Source organism: Lepisosteus oculatus, chromosome 15 (assembly GCF_040954835.1).
Source record: "Lepisosteus oculatus isolate fLepOcu1 chromosome 15, fLepOcu1.hap2, whole genome shotgun sequence".
Taxonomy (NCBI): domain Eukaryota; kingdom Metazoa; phylum Chordata; class Actinopteri; order Semionotiformes; family Lepisosteidae; genus Lepisosteus; species Lepisosteus oculatus.
In genome coordinates this window covers 16303928-16317850 of record NC_090710.1, presented here as the reverse complement: position 1 = coordinate 16317850, position 13923 = coordinate 16303928, and the positions used below count along the sequence as shown (strand labels likewise).

Below are 13923 nucleotides of genomic sequence, written 5' to 3'. Positions count from 1 at the left end.
CTAGTAAAGGAACCCAGTGCAACCCTGGGGAGTCCTGCTTTGGTTAATTTAATTCAATATTCACTGCATTCAGCACAAAAGGTGTGAATACATTACAGTCAAATCAAATTCAAGTTCTTTGCTTAAAAATAAAATATATGCTGGGAAGCATTAAAAACAACAATATTGGTTCAGAGGTATAATTTGTTGTTTTTATTGCCTCTGTATACAAATACATTTTGTACCATTTCTTGGGATGACAGGCTTATCCAAAGCAACTACCATTTGCACCCAATCACACAGCTTCTTAATGGAGCAGTTTGTAGTGGGTATCTTGCTCAGGAATACAAGACACCAAAGGTTTAACCCCAACACTTGCCAACGGAGAGTCCAGATCGCTGACCACTCCTCTTTACTGAAATCCTGTTTCAAAGGATTGGAAAACGCCATATCATGTACAGATACATTTAACATTTTGAATTTTGTGGAGTTTTAGTCATTTCTAACCAGAAATGAGGTTTCATTCAACCTCAAGACAGTGAGATTTACTATATTGATTGCCTGCACTTATGTTATTTCATAGTATATATATAATACTGGCATATTACATTTGGAGGTTTACACTCCTACTGTAAATGGGTATCCTACTGCATAAGATTAACCCAGCATGCTGAAAAACAAATCTAAAGGGCACTATTTAAATTGTGCAAAAACCAGATGCAATACATCTTGAATTTGAATTCATGTTGAAACTCTTTTTTCCTTAATCAAACTTGAATAATAGCAAGTTAACATATCAAGGTAAACACTGAAATCTATGAGGAAATGCACACACAGGGAAAGAGCAGGAGAAAACTCTCCCTTCTGCTCTCGCCAACGACATCAATGCTATGAAACTTTTGTGGCAAATTCCATGGGTGTTGTCTTGGCTGTTCTCCAGGCTTCCTCTGCGTGCCAGGGAGAGCTTAGAGCTGCTTATGAAACAGACTTAGACGTTTAGGTTGACACATCATATACATCTTCTTGACACGGATTAATTAAACAGGAATGTGGGAATCGATTAAGAACAATGACAGAATGTACAGTGTAGTTAAAAGCAGAGCTCTCAAATCAAAGGATGTTATGTAAAAATTGTATAATGCACTAAAATGCCTGCATTTAGATTGTTGTGTACAGTTGTTTGTCACTATGTTATAGAAAACAAACTCCAGCTCTGGAACCAGTCCAGAGAAGAGCAACCAGATACATTCAGGGGCTTAAGGGGAATCCTGCACTGCCTGGCCAAACTGAGTCTCTCCAGTCTTGAACAGAAGATTAGAAGCTGACCTCAGACAAGTATTCAAACTCCTCAAGGGCTGTGGCAGTAATCCCAGCAGACGTCTTTCAGAAAGAATGATGAAAGACAAACCAGGGAGCACAGCAGTGAAAGTACACAGAAATGCATTACGTTCTGAGAACGGGGTGGTACTTCTTTACCCAAAGAGATTTGGGAGCATAGAAAACGCTACCTAGCCATGTTGTTGAAACCCATACCCTGCTTTATTCCAAGAAACGGATCCTTGGATCAGCTACTAACCAAAAAAAAGGCTAGGTAGGCAGAACTGTCTCTTCTCATTTGTCAATATTCTTATGTTCCCAAGTAAACTCAATCCAAGTGCTCTCATCCTTAAATATTCGGACCCATCCGGTGTTCAAAATCCCACGTTCTGATGTTCGGGCTTGATCGCCAAGGCATCAGCTCTCCCGGTGCAACACCGCCACAGCTCAGAGCTGTAATCCTCTACGGCTCCCTCACCACATTTACGTAGCTCAGCGCGCTTTCCTGCCCGCCAGGCAGCTCTCGCCAGGGAACCCCCGGCGTGCCTCGCCGTGTGAGGAGGCGGGGAAGGGGGAGGGGCGAGGCCGGGGCAGAGCTCCACAGCCGCCGCCGCGCCTGTCAAAGTTCACAGACTGGTCACCGTGTTACACGCCGCTCCGCCTCCTGAACCGAGGCAGGTTCACTGTCAAAGCGGAGGCAGGCGGGCAGCAGGGAAGCACCCACCGGGCCAGCAGCGAAGGACGAAAAGTTCAGACAGAAGGCGCAAACCTCACGTTTAAATCACAAATAAACTGCGTCCGGTTTTACATGGTTCTTTTTTATTTAAAGTTGAGAGGTGCAACAGTCAAGTCAACTGATTCATGTTACAACTTTTTTCTCCCCCGTTTCAGAGGAACATGCACAAAACATAAGCATACAACTTGTACGTATATGCGAAGTTCATATCCGATGTGTTATGTCACCAAGAGTAATTGTTGAACATCCGGTGTGCTTCACTGTCAAAAAAATAAAATAAAGCGAAAATTTGCAAAGAAAATCACAACGGTGGTTTACTTCAAATAATTTCCGAGAGTACAACGGCTTGCTGTTTGAACTGATGCAGTCTAGAAACTCCAAATACAAGTCACTGTCAGCTTCATTATTAAACAGGTGTAGGCTGCACATCTGTGTTACAGCATAAAAATGACAGTCCAAACCTGCTCAGGTCAATGAAACAGCTAAATTTCAATCTGTACAACCTAAATACTTACAGGTCACACTATATTACAGAGTACTTACACTAAATACACAAATATACATGAGGCTAACCCTCAGTGAAATTCAGCTGAACCCCAAAACAATTTTTTTTTTTGCTTCCCGCAGCTAACAAAATCAGTTTTGTTTTTTGCAAGGGGGATGGTAGGAGCGAGGGGGTGGTGGTGGAATGGCGTCAATTTGGAGGGGTGGAGGCAAAACCGCGAAGATAGCTTCCGAAGTTAAATACTGAAAACGTCTGCACGCCACCTCAAGCAAAGAGATTCCCCATCCACCCCCGCCCCCCCGCCTCCAAAGCACCACACGACCCAACTGCGGATGCGACTGTAACTCGCCTCCTGTCCCCCAGGCGCCCCGCATTCCAGATGGGGGTGCCCGCCGTCAAGGTGGCTGTCCGGATTCCTTCACGTTCGCCACCCCAGAAAGTGCATTTTTGTTTCTCCCGCTTTTCTGCTCGGCCGCTGCCCCGAGCAGAGCCGCCACACGACAAGTCTTAAAAGATGAGCGCAGCCAATAAGCCGTACAACTCCAGGGCCGCCGATGAAATGGACGTCGCTTGATATCCATATCTAGGTTCGGGCACGATAGATGCGCCTCCCGCTGCCAAACGCCCCGGTTCGCAGATAAGAGCTCAGCCGGCCACGGAATAAGGTCTTTTGCGTCAAGACGATTGTCTTTTAAAGTGTATCGAGCGTCTTATAAGGTATCGTAACACAAATATACGTATAGAGCTATGTCTTTGTCGCGTCACGGTTTTGACATTTTTAAATATGTGCAAATTTGGAAACGGACTATTCCTGTGATTGCGGCGTGTTTGTTCTTGAGTTTTATTGGCGCCCCCATCGGCGCAGCCCTGCCCGGCCCTGCCGCGGGGTCTCGGCGGCGCTACGCGGAGGGCCCGGCGCTCTGCGAGGCGGGCTGGGCTGGCGCCCCAGCCTGCTGGGCTGCCGTCCCCGGGGGCTGGGAGGAAGCGGGCGGGGAGCCGCTCTGTAGCTGTGCCTGGAACTGTGCGAGCTGCTCCGGGCTGGCCAGGTTTTTGAGCAGGTTGTTCTCCTGCTCCAGCTGCGAGTTCCTCTCGATCAGTTCCTTTATCTGCTCCTTCAAAACCTCCACCTCCTCCCGCACTGCGTACATCAAGTGACTCTTCACCAGGTCCTTAGCGAGGGAAAGAAGAGAGAGGGTGCGTTAGAAAAAAAAGAAATCTCACACAAACTGTGCTTTTACACATGAAGTGCCGGAGTTATAATCGGTGCATTACACTTGAACGGGTTACTCAATGTAAAGCCATCACACTAGAAATCTTTTTTCTCTTTCTTTCTGTTATTAGGTGTCATGGTACAGTGAGAGCCTGGCTGCACTGGCACTCCGCTTTTAAAATTAGGTAACGGAAACCTACACAAATAGATCGCTCGCCCAACATTTGTGTTTGCCGTTGTCCACGGAGCGCTGCAAAACACGGCTAATGAAGCCCGAAACCATTCCAACAAAACAGCGCCCTGCAGCACCACGCCACTCCTTCTTCCTTAACGTGACCACAAGAGTCGTCATAAAGAACAAAATGGCCGGCCTCCAGCCAGAGGAGCCAATCAGCAGGCGAGTTATTTATAACCGTGCGTTAAAGATTCCGAGTTTGCCTAGCAACAGTCAGTCGAGAGAATCGCGTGAGAGTCTGTGGAGGCACGGATCCAATAACAAAAGAACAGCCAAGAAGGAAACCGAAATCTTCAATACAAACACTACAATTACAGCAACTAAAACTGGAGGGACATAATGTTGTTTTTACTAGAACTCCAAAGTTATACAAATAATACAATAGGTTGTTTTGACAATGTCCTTGTATTTTTCTGCCGAGTAGATGTTACATTCATTACAACAGTGTTGCAATTACGTAATCGAAAAAGTCCTTACTACTTCGAATGCTAGATATAAATAAGACACAAAAACGCTACCTATCTTGTTCACTATTTTCTTACCATGTTAAAGGAATTAATAATTTGTGTTGCTGTTCACGTAAGGCTTACATCAGAAAATCCGATCCATAAATTAAAAAGTGTAATGCAAACATGTAGCGATGTCCTATTTTGATTCAGCAAATGAAAATGTAAAAGGAACGTCTTCAGCAGACCTGAGGGATGTGTGACGTGCACACACCGAAGACTTGCATACTGTACAAACATTCCACAAAATCACTGACTATGCACGGAACATACCGTGCCCGTGTTTTTTCTTCCAGAGGAAAAAAAACTTACCATTGCTTGTTCAATTTTGTTGTCGATGGCCACCACACTGGCACCCGAAGAACTGAAAAAAGAAAACAAAAAAAAAACAACCTTATTTAATGATCTGACAAAACTAAAGAGTCGTCTACTGCTTCCAGCACAGTTCGAACAGCATCAAACCGGACAATACCTGCTTTATGCAAATACCTTCCGCCCTGTACCTCAGCAGTATTCCACTGGATACACATAGAAGACACGGTGCTGCTAACTAGGACTTCAACCACCAAAGCATGTTTGAAACCCCCCGATCTAACCAATATCTTCTATTCAGAACGAATCCCTTTACCCAAAGAATTAACGTGGATGTACAGCTTAGGTAAAGTCCATGACAACCGCAAGAAACTAGGCTATTCAGTACAGCATCTTTCACTGCCCAGCTGATATCCCCTGTCACGTACATCACTGGGAACCGACAGTTTTCGGAAAGCATTGCGCACAAATACAGCAACAACTGCTAGAAAAACCAGGCGTGCTTCCCCCGTTAAGAGCTAAGAAAAATTCAGATCTAGAAGAATTGAATGTTGTGCACATTAGCACACACAAAAAAGACATGCAGCATTACTGCCGCTCCTTTCCCTAACGATTTGCAGACTCCCTGCAAAAGGCGACACCGTAATGACATTTACCTATTATCAAGCTTGACAGCCGAACTCTCCGCACCCAACAGTGATGACAAAAAAGATATAGAAAAATTTCTCAGCTGGCAAACACCAAGATCCATCGCCACTGTACAGCACGGGGCATTCATGCTATTTCATCCACATACATCAAATTGCAGCCAAACAAAAAAAAATGCCTCCTCGATTGTTAAAATTCACATTATCGACGCTTAAAAAAAGGCGTTTATCGGAGAGAGAGGGGGGAAAAAAGTTATATCCTTATAGCAACTGTCGCAGCTCCGTGAGCTCGACTCGCTTCTAACGCGGCACAAAGGAAATCTCCAAGGTCAGCTCATCTCTGCCTCGATGAAAATCTGCAGGCTCCAGTGTATTTGCATAATTTATGTAAGAAAAACAGCACCCTGCGCTATCCCATTGGCTGAGTGCTAAAAAATTCCAGTAATATATGCAGAAACGCCCCCACCTGGTGCTCGGCCGACTTCTTTAGCATATTCGCAGGGCACATTTCCAACTGGGAAAAACCAGTTGGGGGAAAAAAAAGGAACAATTCCCAAGCACGATTTATTTTTGCCAACTCGAGGCTTGCTATTTTTTTTTAGATCAACAACAGATTACTGCGGTAAATTTGATTTATATCTAAAAAAATAATTCAGAATATTCACCTTTTTTCCGCTGCCTTACGGTATTAGATGGCAATGTTAAATCGATCACACGGAAAGAAGCATACCTCCGTCAGCGCTGTGCAGGTGCAGAGCTTGACGTTTACATAAGTACAGTACTACAGTGCATCAGCGCTGCCACCTACTGGTTGAACCTCGGGCATCAACATGCAACTTTCTAGAAAGAAGATGCCATTGTGACAGCTCGTGTTTGTATAGTGTTCAGAATGGCAGTACATAACCTAATATGTCAGTAGATTAATGCCTGTTCATTCCATTACTCTATGCACTACTTCATTAAAATACTGTATATGCAAAGAGATCCAGATATACAACGTCATCATGTTAAGAAATAATGCACTAAGAGAACAGCCTCTAACTTTAAGATATTTTAAGGACATGCAAGGGGACAATCAGATAATCCATCAAAACAGCCATATGCAGGATCATTGTTGTTCTAAGGATTTATCCGTTCGATAGTAATCAAATCATTTGAAGCTGCATCTTTGTTTCGCAAAAAGGCACGTTGTAATATTTCATGTACCATATCAACACATTTCATGTAAATAACAATTGAGTAAGTGTACTGTAAAGGAACAAGTAAAGGTTTATCTCATGCTGAAAAGAAGAGAGAAATGGTTTGGCTATGGAGCCTTCTTCGGGTGCCTGCTTGAACTAATTCTACCCTAGCTGCATTATGAGTACACTGTATGACGTCCATCAACAGCCTGTCTTAACTACTGAGCTTCATATGCATTCCTGATTATACTCAAATCATGTAGAACACTATAAAAAATGTATGTTTTGTGGTTCCACATATTTCCCTTGTCAAGGTAATAAAACACTTGTTTCATGTGCAAGATGAGCAGTCTTGGAATTTTAGTATGCTTTCATGGGGAGTGTCCACACCTGTGTGCCAAGCAAGCTTCTCTGTCAGCTGACAGGCTGGCCACAGCAGGGTGTTCATGCCCCAAATCTTCCACCTACACTACAGGTGAGAAACCCTTCCTTCTTCCGTCATGTCATTGCCCTCTTCGACACAGAAGCACCGGCACAAAATGGCGGAGATGATCTTCCACGTACAGAGAACAAATAAAACCACCAATTTCATCACGCTCCAGACAGCGTCAGGCCACTATATTTGTTGCGCTTGCGAGTGGGTTCAGGTGTAATTCTCAGGCTGGATGATTTTCAAAGAAACATCGACAATTTTCGGAGAAGTGTACAAGGAAACCTGTGCCCGTCGGGAAATAAAAGTGTGCCAAAAGGGAGTAAGGAACAATAGTATCTGCTACCACTGTAATGGTAGATTGGCAGGCTGTGGGATAAGAAATAGTCAGAGTCTTGCATGTGACCTGGGAAAGAATCACCGATGGCTTCTGTGCACAGCTACAGACTTGCCACCAGCTATCAGAAAAGGATTTCCCCACAGTTCTTGCTTCCATTGTGCTCGTGGCTCCACTGCTTTCATAGGTTTGTTGTCTCTGGGCCTTGTTTTCCCCAGCCTGTGCAGTAACAGTGTGGACAGACAGGAGTGCAGTACTCGGGATATTGCAGACTGGCCAGTTTTGCTCCTCATTTCAACGTCTATTGGTTTCAAAGGGCATCTCAGTTTTATTGCACCTCTGTCGGCAGAGGGAGATTTTCTTTAGCACGCCACTGGAACAGCCCTGTCTGGACCCCAAAGGTTACTTTATATTGAGTCTCCATCTTAGGCCAGGATTAAGGAAATGGCACATTCCCTCCTGCGATGTTGTTGCGTGGAAGGTTGTGGAGTTCTAATAAACTGACTAGAATAAGCAGGGGGTGAATTCCATGCTGAAAAACAGAAGCGGCGTTTCCTCTTTCTTCCAGTGTGGAATGAACCTCAGCCTTTTCCTTCGCAGTTTGCACATGGATGCAGCTCCAAACTCAAAACTGTGAAGAATCTTCCTTTACTTCAGTTTTCACGCTGCTTCCAAATGCATTTTAATATTACGAGTTCCTTTTCAAGTTAACATTGTAATGAGCAAGTCATACTGAATACCGTGATAGTTGTTAATGGGTTGGAGCTGGATTAAGACCAGTACACGAAATAGGTATTCATCCTAGAAACGTCAAGTGGAGACTGGGATTAGTAATACTGAAACGGCGCTCCTCTTTAATTATAAAACATTAGAGCCCTGATGTCTCCAAATGAAGCCCACATGACTCGCCAGAGTCAGCACAATAAATAATGACTTCTTGCTAGGCTGCTAGCGAACTGCATACTCCTGCCAATACTCAACTCCTTGGGCTCAGCACAATGTAATCGGGTTAGTGAAGAACCATTTGCTCTCATGTAGGATACGATCATGTGGGCTGAATGTGATGTGATCTAACTTATTAGGGAAATTTTAAATCACGACAAGGCTTGTAATACTAACAATAGGCCTACTAAAATTAATTTTGGTTAAACAGTCATGCACAAATGTAAATACGTATTGAGTTTTTTTTTGTAACAATACGTGTAGTAATAAGTATAAGTCATCAAAAGCCAGGAGGAAGCTTCTACAATTATCACGAATACCGAGAAGAACATTTGTGAATAAGACAAGTCTTTTCTCATCTAATTCCAAGGATAATGCTGAACTGATGTCACACACATGTCCGCAATTGTAATGAAAAATTATAAAACAAAAATTCATCCATCAGTTTTAAATAAGTCTTTAATGAAGGAAACTGTCCTTTTTATAAAAGTATATTAACATAATGGGAAAAGAAACGATTGTTATTTTAAAACTGAAACGTACTTTATTTTTACCAGGACCTTTCCATTTGCCAGAAAAAAAAGAAAAGCTTTTTACGTTTGATTTCCAAGAATCTCTACTGTTCTACATCACTCTGAAGGTTGTTTATGAGGAGCCACATCTTAACTGCAACGCTGGGTAACTAACCGACAATGAAACACACAAAGAAGCTACATATAAAGTTGCCTTTACTAAAATATATCAGTACTGCAACTAAAACACTGCATAACATATCTGTTGTATAAAGCTATAAACACAACAAAATGTAGGCTGTCTATCATTTAAAACATTTCATGTAAAGAAGCAGCCCAATAGCTCAGGCAATAATGCGGCTTATTCATGCTCGGTCCATAACATCGTCTCTATAGACCAGACGTCTCCAGCTCCAGAGTGCTTGCAGACTGTTATGAAGACTGTAAGACAAGTGGCAATATGGGTTTGATCTGAATAGGACGTGACGTGGAATGAAGCCGTAGGCTTTTAGAGATGAACGTCTTTGATGTGTTCACCACACCCACCAGAGGGGAGTTGACTGCTGCTGAAAAGAGCTTATTGTGCAGACAGTAATGACTGGGGATCAGCTAGGTACCCTTTCAAAAGTGTCACTATGCCTTTAAAATATTCCCGCGAGAAACGTCTTCCTTCTTTGGAACTCCTCTCCTGTGAAAAGCACAAGACGGTTCGGCTGCACATTTCTTCAGAAAAGAAAAGGCCTGCTTTCTAGCTCCTGCTATGATGCACCTGCCACACATCGACACTCTACCACTGTTCCCACTTCGAACACAGCACAATTTCCACATAGCTACTACCAACAAAACAAGCAAAACACCATTTGTTTGCTAATCACGCTCTGCAATAGTGAATGCACAGAAGTGTTAAAGTAAAGCAGAAAATCCTGTTAAATAAGCAGGAAAATAGGTCCATATAATGGGAGGCTAAAAGTCGAGTTATACACTGAAAAAGTGAAATAGACAATTTGAGCCGTAAAGCATTTTTTTACTTCTTTCTTTCACTGCAGAATTAACGTCTACTGATTCCTTCTGCAGCCCACACACGGAGTAAACTCCACGAGTTCATACACCGGCTTCAAAACCTTACAGTTTTAATTCATGATTAAGAGGCCAAAAGGTGTAAAAAGTGGTGTCAAAAGACCAACCAGGGCCAATACCAGAGAATTAAACGCAACCGACTGGTCCCTGTTTAAAAGTAGACACTTTCCACTGCAGGCCAAGAAGAAGAGTAAGCAGCTCAAGATAAATTTCCATCTCTTCCGGAGTTCTTTGACTGGAAGCTGGTTTAGGCAATTACAGAATCCAAATATACTCCTGGAACACGCAGGCTGACCTTACTGTATTAGCGTTGGTGTCATTGTGACTTTCCCTAAGAAGCTTATCATGGTTATTTTGGTCCCCCAAGGCCTTCATTTTAGACAGGCATCTGGTATGTAGAGCCTATGTGGTTAGCAAATAAGACCACTATTAGACATTCATAGTATGCAATAACACCTTACTAGGCCATGATCAAAAGTAAACTTCTGAATGGTAGACAGATTACCTATGACAAGCATTCATGACATAAAAAACTGGATTTGATATAAAACCGCTTTGAATGCAAAAAGAAACATTTTGTACCTATACCAAAAGAACTAAAAAACATAAATGCTATTGGTTCCAATACCTGCTGCATTTTTAATGCACCTCAGCATATTACTGCACTTTGGAGACAGAAGTATTTCATTTGCGCCAGAGCTGAAACATGGATTTTTCCAATGTGGAATTACCTTTTATTTAATCATCTGTATTTCCTTCACACAGCGATTAGGTCAAACACAGAACTGGCAAAGAATATAGATCCATTTTCTTGAGATTGTTCACAGGACTTTCAAGACGAGGTGATTACTGAAACAATTATCACATTATCCAAAGTAATGGGTCACCGAATTATCAGTTCAAGACCTCAGTGTAAGACAGACATTTAAAAATTTCGCGTTCTAGAGTTTCTCAACCGATGTGCCTCCAGAAATTTGAAAAGCCTAAAATGAGAAAAATAAAAAACAACATTGTTTATATACAAGTTCTGTGGAATAACCAAAGTGTTGTGCAGCATGTTCATTGTCTACATGAAAACATGAGACAGATTCCACAATAAAAAAAAGCACATGGGAATTGCGAGTGGCGAGAGTCAGGTTTTTTAAGATTGACGGGGAAAAAAAACAAAAACAGAACATCTGAGAGCATCTGAGCAAGTGCTGTTATGTTTCACAGTCGCCAATTTTTGCCAGGATAAGGCAAGGTGACTAAGCACTTCAGGGCAAACTCAGATTAAAGGGAACTACAGTCCCAATTTCTCAGACCAATCATTTAATTTCAGTAACACACTAAATTCACTGACGTTACAGAAAAAAATGACAATTTCAAATTAAGCACAAAATTGTAAACTTTGTGAAAGTACCGTAGGTCACCATGTTGATGCAAACTCAACATGGTGTAATTATAATTGTGTCCTGTCTTGTGCAATTTTCTTATTTATTGTTGTAGTCTTCTTATTTATTGTTATTGTCATCCTGTAAAGCGCTTTGAGAAGCTACCTTTAAAGGCGCTATATAAAATAAAGTTTATTATTATTATTATTATTATTATTTGAGCTCCCATGAACTGCAATGTGATGTGGCCCTTCCTGCTCACTAGTCATCGTAACAACCAATGTAATGTGATGTACAAAAGAATAAGTACAGGTTGGGCAGCAGACACTTCATCGCAGAAATGTTCCAACATGATCTGCAAGCAGAGTTAACAAGTAAGTAGTATTTGTCGGAATTCGAAAGCAAAATTTCAGAGGGATTAAAAGAGATGTTCATATGCCTAATTGTTTACAAAGTAATAGAGCCGCAACCCAGAATACGGCACTGTGCATACTTGGAACTTTACTTTATTTTGTGATGTAAATGAGTATATTTTACACGTTACTGTGTACATTTTACTTTGATTGTGGTTTGAAATGCGCTACACATTGCTGATTCTTTCTCACTAGGAAATACAAAAATAGTTTAAACAGTGAAAAATGTTTTGTTGACAACTTGAATAGCGATGTACTTGGGTTGGTGACGTGCCTGAGAGGAGGGCTGAGATGGGATGCGCGATCTTTACATTCATGCGAATGTGCTGTAGTCCGAGAAACACCGCATTAAGGGATACGCTGCTAAAGGAGGCGATTATACGTCAGATGACAAGAGACTACGGATGTCTCCGGAAACTTCTCAGATAGATTAGGAAAAGAGGACCCTGATTTCTCAGCTTGCCCCGCTAATGACTTTCAACAAAGTCACAACTCGCCGTAGCTCTACCTGTAACACATGTGGCACACTGGACAAGAGCATGCAGACAAACATATTAAGAATTATAGGCTGTTCTACCCAAGCCACCTAAACAGAGACTATTTCGATGTTGAGTAGCAATTTCTGTGTCATATATTGTAATCCTTCCAGAGATCCACTGACTGGGTGTTACAGCTAAACTGGTATAAGCACTCCTGAAAGCACAACTCTTTTCCTCTCATTCAAACTTCAATGCTTTTATTAATTTGGTTGCCTTTTCTTGCCCAATTTGCCAAGCCAGGACATCAGTTTGGTTGATATCTAGTAGGCACTGTCTGTAGCTATGAAAAGCACTTTCCCTGCTCATTAAATTCTGACCCCATTAAATTCTGACGTTTCATGCACTATGATGCACCTTAAAAAGCAAATGGACCGCTTAGGGTAGATGGAGGTATAAACAGTCATACTATCACCTCCACTATTTAAAAACTGCAAACTGGTGCATTTCTGTGACATTATATATATTCAAAAAGTACATAGATACTTAATACAAAAATACAACGAAAAGACTTAATGCATTAAACATTCCTAACCGTTACCTATGGATTAAAGTAAATCCAATAAAGCAATGAATTGATTTTAGAAAGTCAAAGATCTTTTTTGTCTATATAAAAAGCCATGCTGAACATTTGCTGGATTTAATTTCTGTAGCCTAATAAAGTTTAATTCATACTTTTATCATGAATACAAAAGTTTTTAATTATGTATCTCACTGTGCTTAGGTCTTAATTCATTGTTACTTCAAAGCTGCCTTTGATTAAGGATTATTTATGACCAAGGGAAATGTGAAGAATTCTTTTTTCCAAGCAATGCAGGAGAAAGCCACAACTGTTACCACTCCGCTGTAATTCTAGTTTTGCTAAATGACACTACGTGTCTGTACCACAGTGATCCTTTGGATACCAGCTCGCTTCTAGGTGATGCTGCCCATGTGGAGCCCAGGCAGCATAAACATACCACTGTATAATACACACTGTTGGAGCAGGTCCCGTGAGACACTGCAAGGAAATGTGATTCTCCTCCACACTCTGCTGTCTGCCTAGCTCAAACATTTTCACTGAGGGCACACTAAATGCATATGTGTAGCTGCCAGGCAAAGTGCAATGGGAATTTGCCTAAATCAGCATTATTAGTTGATATATATACACTAAACGAACAGAGCTATTTTTTTTTTAAACTAAACACAGACCTTCCTCATTACAGCACAAAGTTCTGGTTTAAAACTGATATTTATTTTAATTTAAATTAAAAAAAAACATCACAAAGCAAGGAAGCTAGTGCAGACTAACAAGCAAACAAGAGTGGACAAAGCAAATGGCGAAGGAGAAAAGGAATCAGAATAATCAAAATCGAATTTTCTAGTAAAGGCACAAAATGCTTGTGTTCAAACTCTTCAAAACTTCAAAAAAATTAGAACATATTTTGATAATTATAAAAAATGCTAAATTAGCACCAGCCATTCCACACATTTAAATAAGCAATCAACAAAATCCATATTCCTCAGTACTGTTAATTATCAGACTTTGCTTCTAAAGAGCCTAGATGATGAAAGATTAAAAGTAGATAATATTTAACCGAAACAAATCTCAAAATTCCCTCCCATTTTTGGACCTTTAAAAGACTTTTCTTTATCTCAGTAATCTCAAACTGAGATGCAGCAGCATTATTTCGAA

The 13923-nt window shown here is 41.4% G+C and overlaps 2 protein-coding genes across 4 annotated transcripts in view; both read right to left on the bottom strand.

The window, feature by feature from the left end:
* Positions 1-13923, bottom strand: part of tpt1 (tumor protein, translationally-controlled 1) — a 295888-nt gene that overhangs the window by 148893 nt on the left and 133072 nt on the right. The window lies entirely within an intron of this gene.
* tsc22d1 (TSC22 domain family, member 1) overlaps positions 2094-13923 on the bottom strand; it is a 68913-nt gene continuing 57083 nt past the window's right edge. For 2 of the 3 annotated variants that reach the window (XM_069179260.1, XM_069179262.1), the window contains exons 2-3: positions 4801-4852; positions 2094-3706 (exon numbers count right to left, since the gene is read on the bottom strand). In XM_069179260.1, coding sequence (XP_069035361.1) covers positions 3437-3706; positions 4801-4852 — 322 coding nt within the window. In that variant the 3' untranslated portion in view covers positions 2094-3436. Of the gene's footprint in view, positions 3707-4800; positions 4853-5456; positions 5805-13923 lie in introns of those variants that run through there. The other variant, XM_069179261.1, reaches the window with a different exon arrangement.